The sequence below is a fragment of the Phascolarctos cinereus genome, unplaced genomic scaffold (assembly GCF_003287225.1).
Source record: "Phascolarctos cinereus isolate Bilbo 61053 unplaced genomic scaffold, phaCin_HiC Scaffold_9;HRSCAF=440, whole genome shotgun sequence".
Taxonomy (NCBI): Eukaryota; Metazoa; Chordata; class Mammalia; order Diprotodontia; family Phascolarctidae; genus Phascolarctos; species Phascolarctos cinereus.
In genome coordinates this window covers 106222445-106244562 of record NW_027556402.1, presented here as the reverse complement: position 1 = coordinate 106244562, position 22118 = coordinate 106222445, and the positions used below count along the sequence as shown (strand labels likewise).

The window sequence follows — 22118 nt, the reverse complement described above, 5'->3', positions numbered from 1 at the left end:
ACTTGAGTTTTAAACTCTTTGTTAAGGTAAGAGTCTGCTTCCAGTGTGGAGAATGTACTGTCCCAAGCTCTGGGGATTTGTGCAGCTGTTTTCAGAGATACTTCTAGAGACCTGTAAATTTTCAGTTCTTCCAAGATGGTATGATAAAGGGTGAGGTGTTTACTCCTTTCCTGGACTGTGCTCTGGTCTATTAGTGACCACAAGCACTCCTTTCTGTCCTGGAACCGTGAGGGAGGTTTCCTCTCCACAGCCACTACAAGCTCCACCACACCAGTGCTCCTCCTCACCCCAGGACCGCTGCCCAGAACTGTAACCCAGATCCAAGCACGGCAAAGCAAGAGATTCCTGCATCAGCACTGGCAAAGAGACCCCTGCAATCCCCCTCTGATCAGCCTGTAGGCTGGAAGCTCAGGTGGCAGCTCCAGCCCCAGGCCCTGATCAGGAAATGGAGCTGAGACCACCTCGCTTCTCTCTCAGTACCGCAGAAATAGACTTTTCCCACTGACCTTCTATGTTGTCTTTGGTGTTCGTGGGTTGAGAAGTCTGGAAACTGACACAGCTGCCCGCGATTCTGTTCTCTGAGGCCTGCTCCAGGTTCGCTGTGGCCTACGCACACACGCCACACTGCACTCTTCTCCCCACCCTATGCCTTTCCAATCAACCATCCAGGTTGTCTTGTGCTGGAAATTTGCTTCACTCTGTCTTTTTGTGGGTTCTGCTGCTTTAGAATTTGTTTAGAGCCATTTTTTATAGGTATTTGGAGGGGTTTGGGGAAGAGCTCAAGCAAGTCACTGCTTTCACTCAGCCAGATTGGCTCTGCCTCTCTTACACAAAAGTTCTGAAGTTCACAGAATAGAATAATTGAATTGAATTTCAATACAAAAAAAAAAAGGCTCTATAGGAAGAATGAAGTTTACTGTGCATGAAGGTGGATGGGGTAAAAAGACATGAAGGTAATATTTTTGTTTAATGCACACAATGCTGATGCTCAAAAGATATATAAGACCTGGAGTAGAAGGTGTTTGACTATGGATGTAGATCAGGCAAGGGAAGATCAAATTTGTGGATGTCTATCCACCCCACCCCAGCAATACTTGTACACACACACATACATACATACACACACACACACACACACACACACACACACACACACACACACACACAGAGAAATAATAAATAGAAAAGTTTTTTAAGGGTAGAGCTCCTTTCCTGTTCTTAACATAAAAGGTAATATAAAAAGATTTTACCTACATTTCAGGTAAAAGGGGAAAGCAGCAGACAGAACCAAAATAAAAATGCATGACAACAAATATTTAGAATCTAGCTCCAAAAACAGTGTAAAGGTGGTTTTTTGGGTTTGGTTTTTTGCACTGGACTGGGGGGTGGGGTTGGGGGGGGTGACTTCTTATTTTACTGATCTAGGAAATTTCCTCTACCAATACAAGTCAGCATCTTTTCTACAACTCATAAAAGAAACTGATAAACATATATAAGGATAAGAGCAACTGTCCAACAGACAAGTGTTAAAAAGATACAAACACAATTTTCAAATAATCTAAGATCAGAAGAACCATATGAAATAATACTCAAAAAATCAGTCATAGAAGAAACACAGATTAAAATAATTATTTGGTTCCACCTTCTACCCATCAGATTGGCACAGATGCCCAAAAAGGGGGGTAACAGGAAATCTAGGAAAAGTGTATATGAAATAAATGAGTGTAAAAAAAGTAAAATGAGTGAACCAGGAGAATAATTTATACAATGCTTATAATAATGTAAAGGAAAACAATTTTGAAAACCTTAAGAACTCTGATAAATTAAATAATCAATCATGGATTAAAAAAAGAATAACCTAAGGAAAAATCATTTTCCTCACTTTTTGGCAAAGAGATTATGGAGAAAAGGTGCCAAAGAAGACATGCCTTTTTAAGCATGACCAATGCATGAATTCGTTTTCCTGACTATACTTCATGGTTAGAAATAAGACCAATTAGGTTAAAAGGGTACAGTGACAAACAGAGCAGTTATGTTACTATTATGTTAAATTCACTGATATATAAATTTAATTATTTTAGAGTGGTTAGAGTTTATACATTCTATAATGTATAAAAAATTCAGTTTCATATACAATCTGTTCTCTTTACTGAAACGTCTGTTAGTTGATGTTGATGTTTAAGTTCATAATACAAAAAAAACTTTAAAATAAACAGGAAAACACTTAAAAGAGATTGAACAAAAGGAAGACTGCCTAAAACCCTTTAAAGATCAAATCAACCAATCAATAATCATGTATTGAGCACCCACTATATGCCAGACATCATGGTAAGTGCTAGGGATACAAAAAAGAGACAAGCCCCTGCCCTCAAGGCACTTACAATGTACAGGGGGAGACAACATGCAAGCAAATATATACAAAGCAAGCCATATACAGGATAAAAAGGAAATAATTAACAGAGGGAAAGCTAGAATCAAGAGGAATTGGGGGAAGCTTCCAGTAAAAGATGGGACTTAAAAGAAGGCAGGGAAGTCAACAGAGATAAGGAAAAAAAGCATTCCAGGCATGGGAGACAGCCAGACAAAATGCTTGAAGCCAAGGGACAGAGTATCTTGTTTGTGAAACAGTCAGGAGGCCAGGGTCATAGGATCCAAGAATACATGGCAAAAGGGTGTAAGAAGACTGGAAAAGTAAAAGAGGAATAGTTTACAACAGCGCTTTCAATGCCAAATGGAGCATTTGAATTTGAACCTCCTAGAGACAAAAGGGAGACACTGGAGTTTATTTATTTAGTAGGGCAGTGACATTTTCAGACCAGTGCTTTAGGAAAATCACTTTGGTGGCTGAATATAATAAAAACTTTTAAAATATGAAGAAAGCTTTCTAGGGAAATAAGCAAGGCCAAATTAGATCCACCCACCAGCCCAAACTTCTTATGAAAAAATGTCTTTAATCAACTCTCCAAGCACCAAATTTATATTATTAAAATACAGATCTGACCAAGGTGCTCCTCCATTCAAAAATCTTCAAAGGTTCCATTTTACCACAAGGATAAACTTGTAAATGCTTGGCCTGACATAAAAACACAACATGGCTCCCACTTAAACTTCCACATCTTACTTCATATTACACCCCTTCATACAGCAGCCATTCAAGTGAAACCAGCCTGCCAGTTATATCCCTAAATAAAACATTCTATCTTTTGGCTCTGCACATTTAAACAAATGGTGCCCCTTTTCTAGAAAGCAATCCTCTAGAATTCTGCCATATAAAATGTCTGGCTATCTTAGGAGTATAGTTTAAGAACGACCTTCTACATAAAGCTATTCTTCATGACCTTGTATTTAGCTTTTTCAACTTCACCACACACACACACACACACACAGAGTATTTACTTATCTGTAAATACTTAATTTACGTGTCTGTAATAATTTACTTCTATTTCCTGTCAAGATGAATGACCTTTACCCTGAAAATAACAGAATAAACACAGATAACGGAATTGATACTCAAGGTATGTATGTATAAAGTAATAAAGCACCTACTTGCCCAGGATGAATTCAAGCCACCTGTCCCAAATGAACATGGATAATCAAAGAATTGGCAGGTGTGTTTACTAAACCACTATGATAGTGGCTTAGTAAACATATTTACCCACATATTTACCCACTTCAGGGTTTTACCTTGCTCTTTCTTCTGAGAATAATCCCTCTTAAACACTGTCATCACTTTCTTCCAAGGTACTACCTGTCCTTAAAGCATTAAATCAACTGTTTCTGCCATGTAGCCTTGTTTAATAGTAGTAAAAATGTATTATTCCTAAATGCTTTAAAAATAAGAATAATATTGACATTGTCATCAAATAACCTAGATGTAAACAGAAAAAATCATTTAGTCAAATCTATTTTTTACAAGATGAAAATTAGTCCTAGAAAGATTAGATGACTTATCTAAGGTTACAAAACTAACTGGTAGTAAATTTGGTGGTGGAATATGTTTACTAAACATATGACCATGTTAAATGGTTGAGAATGCAGAAGGGCAAATATCCCACCTTTCTAAAAAGGGGGGGGGGAGATACATTTCAAACCATATTTTAATTTTTACTTACAACTTCACTAATGTGAAAATATGTTTATTAGAAATGTAAATGTAAAGCCTATATCAGATTGTGTGCCGTCTTGGGGGGGGGGAGAAAAATTTTCAACTCAAAAGCATATGGAAGTGATTGTTGATAAATCAATAAATTAATAAAATTGAAAAAAATAATAATAAATTTCAAACCATAGGCCAATGAGTTTGACCTTGATTCCTCAGAAATTTCTAGAATGGATATTAAAGAAATAGTTTGTAAACACTCAGAAAGGCAAATAACACCACATTTGAAGAGCAGCTTCAATGGGTACATAACTTAAGACATTAAAAACAAATTAGAGGAGCAAATTAGAAACTGCCTATTAGACCTATGGATGGGGGAAAGTTCATGACAAAACAAGAGATAAAGAGGTATGTAGAAGGTAAAATGGACTATTTTAATTACATAAAACTAAGAAGTTTTTCGAGAAACAAAACCAAGTTAGTTAAAATTAGAAGAGAAGCAGGTAAATGGGGTAAAAATCTGCAAGTTTCTCTGATTAAGTTCACATTGCTTCTACATGGCTGAATGTCTAAAATGGTAAGATTTGACACTGTGATCAAACTCCAATGGCTTGTTTTCCATAGTTAAACTCAAATGAACTCCTATTTTTGATAATAAATTTCATTTAATTTGTATATGTCATTTAAGCTTCACTGCAAATTACTGTAGAGGAGAAAGTAAGTTTTAATGTAATCTCATTTTACCCCATATACTGTACATTCAGAAAAAAAACCCTCTAAACTTTTAAAAATGTTATAAATATGCTACCAAACATATTACTTCAAATTTGTATAATGCTGAACACTTCATATAAATAAATGAAAAGCATAATCTCATAGAAATATACAAAAACTATGTAGCAAAAAAAATTTTTTTTTAATCTGTGGAAAATAAAAGTCATTCTTTTAAAAAAAATCACAATGCTATGATACATAGGAACTGATTCAAAAGTATAAGAATAGAACCATTCCCTTAACAAATGGTAAAAGAATACAAACAGTCAGTTTTCAGAGTAAAAAGAAAAAAAATCAAGGCTATCAATAATTACTTGAAAAGAATCTCCAAATCCACTAATAATTGTAGAAATACAAATTTTAAAAAACTATAACATTCCACCTTATACCAATAAGATTGGCAAATCTGATAAAAAAAATGGAAATGACAAATGCTGGAAGGGCTGTGGGGAAACAGGTTCATTAATGCAACAGTGACAGAACCATAGTGGTGTAGGTAATCTGGAAAGCAACTTGGACCTATTCCCAAAAAGCTATTAAACTGGGCATAACTATTTGATCTAGCAGTACTGTTACTAGGTCTTTATCTGCAAAGATTTCAAAGAGAAAGGGAAAAACCCATATAAACAAAAAATATTTGTACAGCTCTTTCTCCAGTAACAACAAATTAGAATGTCTATCATCGGGGAATAGATAAATAAGTTATGGTATATGAATTTGATGGAATACTATCGTGTCCTAAGAGCTGATGAAAGGAATACTTTCACAGAGAACTAAGAAGAATTATATGAGGACTTATATAATATATATATAAAGCAAGCAGAACTAGGAGAACAATTTATATAACAACAATAATATGGCAAAGACAAACAACTATGGAAGACTTGGGAATTCTAACCAACACAGTGACCAACTCTGATTCCAGAGTATCCATGAGGAAACATGATACTCCTCTCCTTACAGAGAGGTGATAGTCTCAGAAATTCCAGATTGTGACATATTTGTTTTGGAGATGGCAAATGCAGGAATTTGCTTTGCTTGACTATAAATACATGTAACAGGATAACAAAGGTTTTGTTTTTCTTTCTCATGGAGAAGCAGAACAGAGTGGGGTAAAAGGAGAAAGAAAGCATGTTTTCATTAATTGGAAAAATAATTTTTTTTAAAAGGGGAAATGGTGACTACCAAGAGCCAGCATGATTTCACCAAAAGGTCATGCAAGACTAACCTCATTTCCTTTTTTAAAAGGATTACCAAACTAAGGCTCACAGCGCACTAAAATCCCCTTTTCACACAAAATGGCATCTAGTTATGTTTTCCCAATCCTACTTGTGATGTTCATAAGTCCTACTTTAGTCTTTACTTTTGTCCCTATTAAATTTCAACTTATTATATTGTTCCCAGCATATTATCTAGCTGAGATATTTTTGGATACTGCTATTGAACATGTGAACCCTCCCCAACATGATGCTATCTGCACGTTTGATCAACAGTCAAACTATGCATTATCCGAGTCATTATTAATTTTTTGAAAATTGAATGAAAATAGGGCAACGGGCAAATTCTTGGAAAAGACAATTAAAAAGTCTTGCTCTGCAGTGACATCAACTAATTAATGGATGGTTACTTTGAATCTATTCATCCAGTTAGTCCTTAATTCACCAAAATGTATGTTATTACCTAGCTAAAATCTCCCTATCTCACAAATCTCTCTATCATTAGATACTGTCAAATGTTTTGCTGAAACCTGGATAAATTATGTTTATAAAATTTCCCTAATCTAAACATTAGTAACTCTACTCACTGTGCTCATAGCATCAAAGAAGAAAAAACTTTTCATCAGACAAATGATAATTTTCTTCTTAAGACCAGGCAAAGAGATGACATGCTAAATAAGCTGGTGGAATGTGTTAAGATATTATATATACCAAAGAATCCAGAATATCTAATGTTCAAGAGGAGAGTTAGAAAAGACATTAAAATAACCAGGAAAATAACATAAGTACTATGTAGCCCACATTGTGTATGTACATAGCATGTAAATGTTCCCACAAGATAATATACGTTAACATTTTAAAAAATGGAATGTAACAGTAGAGAAAAAATACTGATATTGAGGTTGAGACTAGTCATAGACTAAGCAGAAGAAAGATATTAAAAGGACAAGAACATTAAGGTAAGGGTAAATGTGGAGGTCAACACTGTACTTCTACTCTATGAAACCTCTCACAAGAAAATTAAAGAAAAATTATGAAGAAAAGAGCTCCAACAGTGAAAAAAACAATGAAACTGAGTATTCCAAATATGAAGAGGTCACTAAAGACACTAAGAAAGTGTTAGCAAACTACAAAGCCATAGAAATGGAAGAAAAAAATCAACAAAACTAAAAATACAAAACCACAGAATTGGCTATTGAGACTTGTCATATAAGATAATAGGAAAAACCCAATAAATTATCCAATTTCTCCCACTAATTTATTGTAAGACATTGATCTACTCATTTAATTTCTTTCTTTTTTTTTTTTTGGTGAGGCAATTGGGGTTAAGTGACTTGCCCAGGGTCACACAGCTAGTGAATATCATGTGTCTGAGACCATATTTGAACTCAGGACCTCCTGACTTCAGGGCTGGTACTCTATCCACTACGCCACCTAGCTGCCCCCTCATTTAATTTCTATAAGATTCAATATCACCATCTATAACGTTAGGGAGCTCAACTATATATACATATATACACACACACACACACACACACACACACACACACATATATGTTGGGCTTCTTTTAGTTTGAAATTACAGAATACAACAGAGAAACTGGAAAGGAAATAAAAGTAAATATATTAGTGATTTGAATATTATGATAAGAAAATGTTAAGAATGACCAAACACTTTATGGTGACAGTTTGTTGTTGTTTTTTTTTAAAAAGCAGTTGCCCATAGATCCTACAAGGGTAAAGGTAAACCTGCTGATAGGCTCCTTCCTTATCTTTCATTTCCTGTTGATTTAGGTCTGGCCATACAGGCTGGCATCTACAAAAAAGAATTCAATTATACAGCTGTTAAGAGAAAAGGTTTCCTTTAAGTAATATTTCAGATTTAAATTAACTAAACTCTTACAGATGGCCCAAAAATCTCAAATCTACATTAAAATCATTCTAACAATGTGGCTTCTATTCCTTCTCTGGTCATTCACATAAATTTGCATACATGCATTATGTATGTGCATGACATAGAAAACAGTTCTATTACAGAGGCTAGTGCTCCATAAAAATATTTACAACAGATTTTGAAAAACCTTTGGTCAAAAACATTTGGTACACAATAGTCTAGAAAATATACTACTCCAAGCTTGTTAATGAGATTCTCAAGCAGATTTTTTTAAAGGAGTTTTAACCTATTTTGTGTCATGTACCACGGGGCAGGCTGGTTAATCTGTTTCTCAGTCTGTCAGCTGATAAGCATTTATGAAGCATCTACTATGTGCCAGGCCCTGTGCTAAGAGCAGATATACAAAGAAAAGCAAAACACATTTAATGCACTCAATGAGCCCACCATCTAATGGAGGAGACAACATGGAAACAACTATGTACAAACAAGTTACATACATGATAAATTGTAGATAATTAAGACAAAAAAGGCACTAGCATTAAGTAGAATAAGGAAAGGCTTCTCACAGAAGGCAGAATTTTAGCTGAGGCTTGAAGCAAGTCAGGAAATCCAGGAGATAGAGATGAGGATGGAAAGCATTCTAAGCATGGGGAACAGCCAACGACTATGTCCAAAGCAGAGAGGTGCAGTGTCTGATCTAAGGAACAATAAGGAGGCCAGCATTACTGTATTTGAAGAAAAAGAAGGGTAAGAAGAGTGGAAAGGCAGGAGGGAGTAAGGATGTAAAGGGCTTTGAATGCCAAGCACAGGATTTTATATTTGATACTACAGGTATCATGGGAAGGTGATACTTTTAACTCTTGAGAACTGTATCTTTATTACGACATTCAAAAGGTGAATACATAGACAGAGGGCGTGATTATAAGTTGATTTTGATGTGATGATAAAAAAGTTAATTAAGGGGTAAAAAAAAGGATTGTACTGGGAGAGGAAGAGGAGGCAGAAAAGGGTAAATTACATCACATGAAGAGGCACACAAACCTATTACAGTAGAGGGAAAGAAGGGAGGAAGGTGAGCATTGTTTGACTCTTACTCTCGTTGGATTTGGCTCAGAGGGAATAACAAACACACTTACTTGGGTATAGAAATATAAGATAAAGGAGGGAGGGAGATAGAAGGCAGGGCAGATTAAGGGAGGCTGTGGTCAGGAACAAAACTCTAGTGAGGAGGGAAAGGGAGAAAGGAGAAAGAAAAGCATAAACAGGGATGGAGAGAAAGATACTTAGAAATCATAACTGTGAATGTGAATGGGATGAACTGTCCTATAAAACAGAAGCAGACAGCAGAATGGATTAAAAACATAATCCAACAATATGTTGTTTATAAGAAATACATCTGAAGCAGAGAGATACACACAGAATAAAGGTAAAAGGCTGGAGCAGAATATATTGTGCTTCAGCTGAAGTAAAAAAAGCAGGGGTAGCAATCCTGATCTCAGACAAAGCAAAAACAAAAATAGAACTAATTAAAAGATATCAGGAAGGAAACGACATCCTGCTAAAAGGTACCATAGACAATGAAGTAATATCAATACTAAATATATATGCACCAAGTGGAATAGAATCCAAATTCTTAGAGAAGTTGTGAGTTACAGGAAGAAATAGACAGCAAGACCATACTAGTGGGGGACCCCAACCTCCCTCTCTTAGAACTAAATAAATCTAACCACAAAATAAACAAGAAAGAAGTTAAGGAAGCAAATAAAATTTTAGAAAAGTTAGATATGGTAGACCTCTGAAGAAAGCTGAATGGAGATGGAAAGGAATATACTTTTTTCTCAATGGTACACCACACCTACTGACCATGTACTAGGGCATAAAAACCTCACAATAAAATGCAGAGAGGCAGAAATATTAAATCCACCCTTTTCTGATCAAGATGCAATAAAAACTAACGTAATAAAGGGCCATGGAAGGATAGACTAAAAATTAATTGGAATAAATAATCTAACCCTAAAGAATGAGTGGGTCAAACAAGAAGTCACAGAAACGATCAATAACTTCATGCAAGAGAATGACAATAATGAGACAACATATCAAAACTTACGGGATGTAACCAAACCAGTTCTTAGGGGAAATTTTATATCTCTAAATACTTACATGAATGAAATAGAGAAAGAAGAGACTAATGAATTAGGCATGAGACTAAAAAAACTAGAAAAAGAACAAATTAAAAATCCCTAATTAAACACCAAATTAGAAATTCCAAAAATCAAAGGAGAGATTAATAAAAGTGAAATTAAGAAAACTATTTAGACTAATAAAATTAAGAGCTGGTTTAATTTTTAAAAAATAAAATAGATAAACCTTATATTAATTTAATTTAAAAAAGAAAAAAAGATGCTGGAGGTGATAGGGTGTCCCGGGAATTTATTGAATTGGGGACAGGAGGCTGATATGATTGAACCTTTAGGAAGAGCCTTTTGACAGTTGATGGGGAGGTGGACTAGAGAAAAGAGCCTGAGGTAGGGAGACCAACCAGCGAATAATTGCAATAGTTAAGTGTGAGGTGATGACTTTGCACAGGTGAGGCCAGCACTATGGGAGTGACAGTGTCAGAGGAGAGAAGGAGGAGGTGGTATATTTGACTTGTTACAAAGGTAAAATAAACAGAATGTTTTTAAACATACAAAAATGAAATACACATGATTCCAAAAGAAACAAATTACATTGAATACAATTACCAAAATATTTTTAAAACAAGTTCACACACTTTAAATTAAGAACCTCTGCCTTAAAGTTTATATTATATTTCCATCATAGAAGTACATCTACTTAAAGGTAGCCACGTGGTACAGTGGATAGACCACTGGACCTGAAGTGTCAGTCAAAAATGAGTTCAACTTATACTTTGAGCAAGTCATTAACTTCCATCAGCTTCAGTTTCCTCATCTATAAAATGGGGGTAACAACAGTAGCACCTACTTTTCAGAGGTGCTGTGAGGATCATTACCTCTACATTCTCTGTAGCATCAGTTCCCACTACCATCATTCTAGTATAGGCCAATAACAACTTACCCATAGATTACACAGACTACTAAAATAATCTTTTGATCAGCCTTCCTACCTTAATTCTCTCATTCTTCCACCCTTCAGACCTCTTTCTCATGATCTCATTATGTTAATCCTTTGCTCAAAACTTTTAAAATCCTGTCTATTGACAGCCTACTCAACTTCTTCCAGCCTTACCCTGAACAACCTTTTAGAATATACAGAGAGAGAGGAATAAAAAAAGTTCTTCTCTCCTGTAAAATATAGTCAAATTGAAGTAATTGCTGGGTCTCCTGGGATATTCTCCACTTTCTCATATACATACCTTGATAATACCTAGAATGACCTCTCATTTTCTCTACCTGTTGAAATCCTGTCTCAAAAGACATTTCGTTCATTAAGCTTTCCATGATCTCCAGCTGCTCCTCTGGAACAAATTAATTTTATAGTCTCACACTTCACATGGGGCTTGATATTTCATGTTAATACTATGACCCATTTTGTATTAAAGATGAATGTGTTGTGAGACATATCCTCCAAAAAAGTAGAAAGGAGACCTTATGTTTGAATCTCTCATAACAGAAACCACATTGCAATAAACATTGTAGGTGATTAAAAAAGATTTGCTAAAATGAGCTATATCATCATACAAGGGAATTATATCTAGCATGACCTAATCTTTTCAGTAATATTGACTGCTCTGAAATAGCCTGAAGGTTGTAAAGCTTGTTTGGTTATTCTCATGTCTGTCAAAATTAAAAGACAAAATTAAGCTGATAAATCTATACTGAGATTCATTATTTTTCATCTTTCATAAATACACTTCCTCTTTTCCAAAATAACGTTGTATAAATTGTTACCTGAAATAGATTTCTGGGATCCCTTGCCATTCCCCCTCTTTCTTTCCTGGGTTCTGTATATTTCCCCTTTTTGATGTATACTTCAATTATAATGGAACAGAAAAGAAGCAAAACATGCATGACAGACCTAAGAGCAATTGCAATATTTTAACTTTAAAACCCTCCAATGAACAGCAACATTTCACGATGTGTCCTCTTGATGTATATGTTGGGCACTGAAGGAAAAAAACAGCCCTATTTTCTAGTTAACACTATGGAGTTCCTAAGTAGATTAACTTCTAGTATCAAATTTAACACTGTGAAGTTTTACACATAATTCTCCCCATACACTGAGATTCTAAAACTGTTGCCAAGTAATTTGCTCTCTAAAAACTTATTCTCCTTATTACTAAAATATTTTAAAGCCAATGAGATTTCTCAACAGGAAAGTGAATTCCTGGGGTACAGGACAAATTTTATAAGCTGAAAAAAGAGAAACAATCACAACCAAAACAAGAAGCATGACATACTATATCTCTGAAGACAACTGCTCTAAGTCGGTTAATATCCATGTCTTGTAGAAGTCTGTCAAGATCTCTCACTGGAGATATACCACCAGTTACAATATCTACTGGACTCTAAGAAAAAAAATCACAAAGATGTTAAAAAAATAAACATATTATTCAAAGAATCAGAAAAGTGGTACATGGAATATACCCATTATTAGTTCTTTTGTTTCTGCTTAAACACAAATACATCAAACTACTAAACAAGCAGTCTACTAAGGGACTGATAGAGCAAGAAAGGTAAATGTCATATCTAAAGAAGCAATCTAGAAATTAAAAAAGCAAACATTCAGAAAAACAGAAAAGACTAAGCAGGAACAAAATTTACCTTGTACTTTAAAAACATAAATATTTAATATTAAGCTTATAAGTTAAAATAACTGCTTTAGGAAGTCCAATATTTGTTTGACTATAGTTTAAACTGTTAAAAAAATTAATCATGAAATTACAATATATATGTTTATTTAAAATTCATTAATCTATATGCTTGCCTTTGCTGCAGACTTTCCAGTGGTTACCAAACTATGTGCTGTTCTATGTCCTTTTGCTGGGTCTCTACTAGGTTTCAGTTGCGAATACTGCTGACACTCTAAACAATTTCTTACTGCCACCGCACAAACTATCAAAAAAAAAAAGTAGGAGTGAATAGAGAGAGAAAAGGTAGAATTTGTGTTTAAGAAAAGGAAAATTTATTACTTGGAATGATTGTTATATACCAAAGCATAACATATGTATAATGTATGTTACAATATGAATGAACAATTTGAATATGACTATTATGCATATTATGTGTATTAGAACCAATAGATCAGATTACCTTTAATAAGTTTTTTAAATATTTATATGTTGTAAGTTATTATTAGCTGAACTTCCCTACCTTGGTGATATGTTGAAATCTAATTCAGAAACTAAATGAAAAGCTGTCTCCCAAATTCCCATACTTCACAATCCATAAAAACTAACAGTTACTGATGCCATTGAAGGTGAGAAACATAAAGCAAAAGGGAAAAGGGGAGACTTCTGGCACAGAAAAGTAACTAAAGGAAAACCAGTGAGAGAAGACAAAATAACACTAGCAGCTTACAGCTTCACTTTTATACTGGGTCACATATTATTTCATCCGATCAACTATTGTCAGTTGGGCACTGATCCGTCCATAACAAAAATAATTCACACTGAAGTATAAAGGGAGGGAAGGGGGCGCAGCTAGGTGGTATAATGGATAAAGAACTGGGCCTGGAATCAAGAAGACTTGAGTTCAAAGCTGGCTTTAGACACTTAATAGCTGTTGTGATCCTGGGCAAGTCACTTAACCCTGTCTGCCTCAGTTTTCTCATCTATAAAATGAGCTAGGAAAGGAAATGGGAAACCACTCCAGTCTCTGCCAAGAAAACCCCAAATGGGGCACAAAGAGTCAGACACAACTGAAAAATGACTCAACAACAATAACAAAGTATAAATGTCATACCTATAAGATGAATACTTGCTCACATAAATTTACAGCTTCACAGTTTAGAAGGCACTTTCTTTATAATTCTGGTGACATATTCACGTACTAACCTCCTTTTAGGCAGGGGAGGAGACAGGAAGAGAATTACTATCTGAAAGTGCTTACATAATGTGCCAAAGGCTAATGTCAAGAAATTAGTAGAATCAAGCTCAAACCCACATGCTCTGATTGTAAACCCAGGGCTGTGTCTACTATTAGCACCCTGGCTCTCAGCTGGGACACAGAATTTTGATTTGTTCTGGAAAGAATTCAGCTTTTACATACAGTGACAAACAAAGAAGAAAGCAAAGTAGTTTTCCACTTCCTCCCATTAAAGAACATGAAGTCCTCTATATAAGTAAGAAGATAGATTTTATAAACTGACTTAGACCTCAATGATAGTTCTCAATATTTTATTCCCTGAGGGGCAGCTAGGTGGCGCAGTGGATAGAGCACTGGCCCTGAAGTCAGGAGGACCTCAGTTCAAATCCAGCCTCAGACCAAACACTTGACACTTTCTAGCTGTGTGACCCTGGGCAAGTCACTTAACCCCAATTGCCTAAAAAAAAAAAGTACTAATATTTTATTCCCTGGTGGACTCCTGGAGCTAATGGTGGGTTGACAAGGCAGACAACCCCATAAACTTTCAGAGACTCAGATGAGTCATTGGAAATATCACACTTCTCTTTAGAAATGGAAGTAATGTTAACAGTAACAATAGCTAACATTTATATAGTACTTACTATATAAGTTAGGCACTATGCCAAGCACTTTATAATTAATATATACTCATGGATAGAGGTAGCAACCTATTCAGACAACTGAAACCTTAACAGGAATTAATTATGTAATCTAATCAACCCTTACCTGATCTGAGAGCATGCTAGGTTAATAGGTATTTTGATTTGTGATAAGATAATTTTTCGTGGGAAGAAATTTTGAAGACCAGGAACAGGTCAGAGTGAATGACTTGATATCCCAAGTCTCTTCTGGTTCTACCAAAGTTGAAGAAATAAAAATAGGAGCCTCACATCTTCCTCTCCTATCCTCAGAGCTACATGAATGTTGTGTCATTAAACAGAAGCTAAAAACACTTTTTTAAAATGTGACATATATATGTGTTTCTATACACACACACACACACACACACACACACACACACACACATGCATCAGAGCCCAAGTAGACTTTTTTTACACTATATTCTCACAAAAGCACATTGTATTTCTGCTTCATTGTTTTGTTTCATTTTAAGGAATATTTTAAACTATTCTATTTCAATTTAAACATCAAACAATAAATTTCAAAGTGTTTAAATAACATTCTGAATGAATGAGATAATTAACTGAAAAATCGAAATGCAAACTTCAACTCAATAACTTCACAATAAGAATTTTTATAAATCTAAATTATGTTTCTCCATTAACATATATTACAATTTCAAAATGAGATTTAGATTTTTTTTGGCCCACACCTCTCCATTTCCTATCAAATTGCTTTTGTCCTAGAAACAAGGAGGAAATCCATGAAACAAACAATTATTTAAACTTTCTGTAAATCAGAAAAATATTCTCACTGCTGTTTCTGGTAAGCTTGGTAGAAACTGAAAAATCTAGCTTCAAAAAAGTGCAATATTATTACTTAAAAGGGCATCTAGACAAAGAACACCTATGGTGATTTTATTTAATATTCAATAAATTAATATTTATTTTATTTTAGTATTATTTATTAAATTATTTACTAATGAAATAATTGCTATTAATTTTATTGATAATTTAATAATAATTTGATAAATGGTTAAGTATCACTAGTAATTAGTATATTTGTGATCTCCATGTAAACTTGCTACTAGATAATACTCAAGAATAATAATGCTGGTCTTCAGTCTTACATAAGTACTTGTTATAATTATCCCTTTGCTCTCAAAAATTTGAGAAGGCACATTTTATCACAATATAAACATGTTAGTGACATTCCCAACTTAATAGAGAATTACTCAAAAAGCATTTACCAACTTCTTACTTAGACCGGGCCTTCTCTGGAGATAAAAAAGAAAAAGGAAATAATGTTTCACACTTACCCAGTCTGAGGCACTGCCGCAAAATTCCTCCAGATGACATATTTTTCTCAGCTTCAATTTCCGTAAAGCCAAGAGAACTTGCAAAAATTAACACATCTACAAGACTGATTAACCTCTGCAAAAATGTCACAGAGGTCTCTATTGTAAGACCCTGAGTTGGTTCAATATTCTCCAACTCATGCTGCAAAAAAGTAAAGTTCAGCATTACAGTATGCCAAGTGTCATGAGGAAAAGTATTTTTTATAAAAATACAGCACAATTTCTGAATTTCACAAAAATCCAAGTTTACAAAATATTTGACCCTAGCCTGTTCTCTGTCATATCATTACATGTTATTACAATTAATTAAAATTAAGTACAGGCTCTCAGTCATATTTGACAGTGAAATAGATATACTTTTTATTCTTGGACTAGACAACACTTTCAAAAGCAGCAAAATAATTATGGTTAATTGAATTATAGTTTTGAATTGTATACAAAAAACACACTGATCAACTTTTAATTACTAAGACTGCTCATTTTTAACAAATAGAGGTGCATAACTAATGTTTGTTCACCAATTTTAATTAATACCATAAGAACTTACTGTTGTAGATGTAGCTGCCGAAAGCAACGGCAATATACCTCCACAAGACATGACCATATTGTCCATTACTTGAGAGATGAGATGGATTGTGTTATGTACAAAGATGACATTATCACTGCTATTCACAAAGTCCATAACTGTCTTTGTTGAATGGCTGTTAAAAGAAAAATTATGTTTACTGACAAATCTAAAGAAAGGGAATCAACTTGCCTACTTGAGGGAAGGGATGAAAGGGATGATAAGACAGTGGTTGTTATCTTGAAAGCTTGAGAACAATGATGATGTATGAGACATCTTATGCTTTTGAATTTCATTTAGTGGAACAGATCATTCCTAATCAGGGACTATTCACGCCACTTTTGGTTTGAAGCATTAACAATACTAACCTTACAAATAATACACAAAGTAGAACCAAAATTGGACTTTGGAGAATAACCGAACAAACTGTGGTACATGAATGAAACAGAATATTACTACGCTATAAAAAATTAAGGACATAAAAATTTCACAGAATCAAGGAAGATTTCTATGAACTGATGGAGAATGAAGTAAGCAGAACCGTGAAAATAATATACAAAATGATAATAACACTGTGAAGGGATAAGAAAAAAAATGTGGATGAGACATTAGCCAAGAAGCTTGGCCTTGGAAAAGAGTTGAAAAAATGTACCTCTTACTCTTTTGTGCAGAGGTAAGGTAATCAGAGTGGGGAATTTGTATATAATGTCAGTCTTGGTTAATCTGCGGGTTGCTTTTGCTGAACTGTTACCTGTTGCCCTGTCCCCCATCCACTGCTTTTTATTTTGTTACAAGGTACAGCTTATAGGGTAAAGAAAGGGAAAGGAATATATTGAGGTATAAAAATGGAAATTGAGGTATAAAAAAAAAGAAAGATAGCAATAAGAAATTTTACAATTGTAATATTATTTCTATTAACTTCCAAACATTATCACAGAAATGCCAGAAACAGGCAATCAACTGCAACAAATACAGTACACACACAAATAAGATAGGAATTAGCAAAGATCAGAAAATTCTTTCAGTTCATACTGATTTTAATATGCAAGACATAGTATTATGTATTCTTACATTTCATCTTTATAATGCATGGTACAACTATAATGTTCTCAGAGGCCAAAGGTTTTATAACCATGTCATCACATACTATTCATGCAGAGTAACTAAGACTTACAATTTAAAAGGAAAATTCATGTCTACATTAGTGCCTAGTAATATTCTATTTTTATTAATAACCTATAAAATAAGATATAACATAAAATTTCAGTTATGCAACATGCTTATTTCAAACAAAAAATAGGATTAGTGCACATCTTCTGAAAAATAGACCCAATGAACAAACCTTCTCCACATCTGTATATCTGTTTCTATGGAAAACAACAAGTCTGTGAGCAAACGCTGGTGCATTTGGGACCACCTGAACTCAGGAATACGAAACATAGTAGATCTGGAATCTCTTCTTTGTCCACTGGCTAGAGTTGGTGGTATTTCTTGTCCTGTTTGTTCCTGTTCTCTTGACACCTAAGTAGAGAAAATATAAATATCAACCCATCTTCAATGAACATATTAGCAAAATAAATAAGAGGGCATACACCAAAGGATAAACAATCAGTGACTACTGTGCAATCCACAGTCTCATAGGTATGGTAATTTAAAAAATGAAGTTATAGATGGTTATTACATAGCAACAACATTTTCTATAAGAACATATTTTCATATTAGTAAAAGAGGGCCATCCTACACCTTCATCACCTCATTTTCTAAAAGAACATATTTCCATATTAGTAAAAGAGGGGCATCCTACACCGTCATCCCCTCAGGATCACAACAAGAACTCAGACAGAAGAAAATAGTCATATGCCTCTGGAGATCAATAAAGGTCAATAAGAGTTATAAGACTAAGCCCAGAGAGGATACTACATGTGATGAAAACATCTGGAATAAATATTGGGCCTTTCATATTTTCAAGGATCCACTGGAGAGATTCTCTACTTAGGACTTTCTTTATTGGATACACTAGCTTTTGAATCCACTTTAAAAAAATCTTTTATTTTAGGCTGCAATTTATACAAGTCTGCCGTCCAGAAAGTCTGTTGTAAGCCAGGCCAACTTCTCTGTAATAACCTTTGTTTCTTCGAATGCTGATGTACTAATAACTGTTGTAATCTGTATTTGTATGTATTGAGGCTGACATGGGAAGTATGACTTTTATATTCCTGAAATATCAGTACCTAGTAATTTGTACCACAAGAGTTCAAAAATGTTTATTTTTGTTCTTCTAATTTTAAGCAAATCTTAAGATTTCATGCCTTATTCAATACATGATTCTAGAGGAGCCTATGTGAAATTCTTATGCCTGCAAGTCCATAACATAAGCCTTTCCTGCTGGCCTAAAAACCTTGAGCAATTAATTCAAAGGTTTAATTATTTTGGGAAGCCCCACACACAATAGCCGATAGTTATTATTTTTGATGAGCCTGGAATTCCATTAGGATTGCCCTTGGTTGGGATCCACTGGGAAAATGTATGAGTATTCTTTGGCATAAGAGTACCAAAAGGTACCTGGGTAGATTTACTCTTACGCCAAAGAGTACTAAAAGGTACCTGGCCAATTATACAGAAACCACTTTGTACTGTGTACAAAGGATCACCTAATGATTTTGTCCAGACCCCGGTTGGATGGGTCTATACACTGAGGCAATCATAGAAAACTTTTCAATTTGGTTTCCCACCTAAAGGCTAGGATGTTACTTCTAGATGACCCCAGTAACTTAGGCACTATAGGGAGAATGCCATATGCTCTGTCAGCTCTATAGGGATCAGGCAAAAGTCATTATGACATGGAAGGCTTGCTTTTCTTATTCTTTTCTTTATTTTTGGATTGAGGAAGGTACGTTTAAATATCAAAATAAGCACCTGAGTGACCCTGGGCAAGTCACTTAACCCTGTTGCCTAGCCCAAAAAACAAAAACAAAATAAGCACCCCATAACTTCTGAGAACTCTGTAATGTTTGTGTGTTAAGCTGTATGACCATATATTTATAAGCATGAAAGGACATTAATTCAAAATTTACTTGTAAACTGTGCCACATACTTTCCCTGAAATTCTGTACTAATACAAAGATGATAAAATTTTTCTAAGTCACTAGAGAGCTGATATCTACAGAAATGTAGCAAACAAACTACAGTAGATGTGTTGAAGACAGGAAATGTCATTCATAAACTTTGGGAAGAGCATAGCAATATCCCAAAACCCATGACCCCTCAGGATTACCATTAGAACCCTGAGGGTAGCACTAATCGGGCACACTCTAGGGACTATGCCCAGAGTTTACACTTGACTATATAAATTGTCCTACTACTTTATTTTAAACGTTTTTAAATGTTGGTTCAACATGTATTATTAAAACAGACTGTTTCAAGAAAAACAAAGGTAAATTATTTCAGATTAAATTTCTAATAATATCTCCAACAGGAATATTTAAATATTAAATCTTTGGACTTAAAACATTTATAATAGTGATATTAAATAACAAACAACTCCACAACAAAATGATACTATGTAAGCTTTCCATGTCTAATTTTAACACAAGCTGACAGCATACTGAAGAAGGCAACAGCACCCACCTCAGCACTGGGCCTATGAGGCTGAGAATTTTCTGTGCTTGTACTGGCCTTTAATTCCAGTCTCTCAGTATCTGTAGCTACACTGGAAACATCCAACTTGGCAATCTTTTTCTCAGAGGTAATACTAGTTTCTGATTTGTTGATATGTCCATAAATAACTGCTCCAGTTTCACCAGCATGGTCAGTCAGTTTCTTTCCTTCCTCTAACATCTGGTTGCCTTCTACTTGGGCTATGACTTTGGAAGAAGTCACTTCCATTGAGGTATCTGAATCTGGTAATGCCTCAACTGATATCTCAGAATCAGCTTTTTCACTGGCTTCAGATACAACTGAAGATAACTCATTTTGCTGCAGTTCAATAGGTAAGATGCTTGCTTCTGACAGTTGAAGAGGTGGATTGTTTTCCTCTTGCTGTTCAACAGAGGGACTACTTTCTACCTTAAGTTCAACATAATCCTCTTCATCATCTTCCACTGTAGACTTTTCCAAAATTTCAGGAACATCTAAAATATCTTCTCCTGAAGGTATACTTAGGACTCCAGCTATATTACCTTTCCCACTCACTTTGGTAGAATCAAAAGAGACACTCATGGCTTCTTTTACCCCAGGAGGAGCTACTTCTAAATTGTCTTTACATTCTGCTTCCTTGGTCAGTGTTCCCTCCAAATCTGCTCTATCTGGTCCCTTGTGTTCTTCTTTCCCAGCTTTTCTTTCTTCATCAGATAATATGTGATTTTGCTGTTCTGTATTAGATTCTACAATGTCTCTGACTGGCTCCCCAACATCATTACTGCTAATACAAAAAGAGGTATCTTCCTTTACTTCTAATTGTGGAGCATCTTCTGAAACTTCAGCATCTCTGCTAACACCAGAGATTGGCTGGACTGGACTGGAGGGGCCTGGTCCTGTTTCTTCACCAACTTTCCCTTGGTATTCTCTGAACACATTAGCTAGGTTTTCTTTGTGCATTTCAAAAGTTACCTAAATAGAAAAAGAAAAAGTTAATTTAAAGTACTCAAATGGAACAGAGCATATTTCAGTACATTTTCAAAGGCAATATAATATCTATAAAACATAATTAAATTTAGTTCATAAATGTCCTTGTGATAAAATGAGATAAACATCAGTAAGTTTATATATTGACAGTATGATAGGGAGGGAGGTAAAGTAGAAAAAAACATCTAGTCTTACTGCCTCCAAGAAGGATTACATTTATACAGTGCCTAATGTGTAGGTTTCCAAACTATTCTTAAAAATTAACAGTAATAGAAACTGTAAAAACCAATTCTATTTCTTGTTCCAGGATTTAATCATGCATATTGTCAGGAAGTTCATTGTGTACCAGATAATATATCCCTACTACTAGAATCTGAGCCAATTTCCCTTCCTTCTGTCCACAAAATGATCAAAAGCAGATGTTCACCTTCCTTCATGTATAGCAACCCTTCAAATATTCAAACTGTTAAATTATCCTAGATTCCTTTTTCCAGGAATCTCTTTCTAAACCTTCTCCAAATATCCTAAATCTCTTTTAATTTTCTTTCTCATATACGTTTTTCCTCCTAACTTTCAATTATGCAAATTGGTCATAACACTTCAAAGGTACAGCTATGTCCTATATTATACTTAGCCTATAAACCAGCAGTTTTTAATTGCTTACTCCTTTTATGTCTCATTGAAACTTGTACCCTCTTTCATGGAATACTGTACTTAAGACAGCACATACTGTCTCATCTTAGAGAGATTCCTCAATAATTCATCTCAATCCCTATTCCTTTTTGATTTGTCATTTTTGTACCTTAAAAAATATGAAGAGACTTTTGGAAATGCCATCTGGAAATGAAGTAAGATTAAACTCATTTTTGGTCTAGACTCTAG

The 22118-nt window shown here is 34.7% G+C and overlaps 1 protein-coding gene across 3 annotated transcripts in view; it reads right to left on the bottom strand.

Annotated features, from left to right (window-relative positions):
- LRBA (LPS responsive beige-like anchor protein) overlaps nucleotides 1–22118 on the bottom strand; it is a 760465-nt gene that overhangs the window by 581982 nt on the left and 156365 nt on the right. For all 3 annotated transcript variants that reach the window (XM_020994027.2, XM_020994028.2, XM_078148462.1), the window contains exons 23-28: nucleotides 20241–21221; nucleotides 17956–18134; nucleotides 16596–16749; nucleotides 16010–16190; nucleotides 12932–13059; nucleotides 12405–12512 (exon numbers count right to left, since the gene is read on the bottom strand). In XM_020994027.2, the coding sequence (XP_020849686.1) occupies nucleotides 12405–12512; nucleotides 12932–13059; nucleotides 16010–16190; nucleotides 16596–16749; nucleotides 17956–18134; nucleotides 20241–21221 (1731 nt within the window). The remainder of the gene's footprint in view (nucleotides 1–12404; nucleotides 12513–12931; nucleotides 13060–16009; nucleotides 16191–16595; nucleotides 16750–17955; nucleotides 18135–20240; nucleotides 21222–22118) is intronic.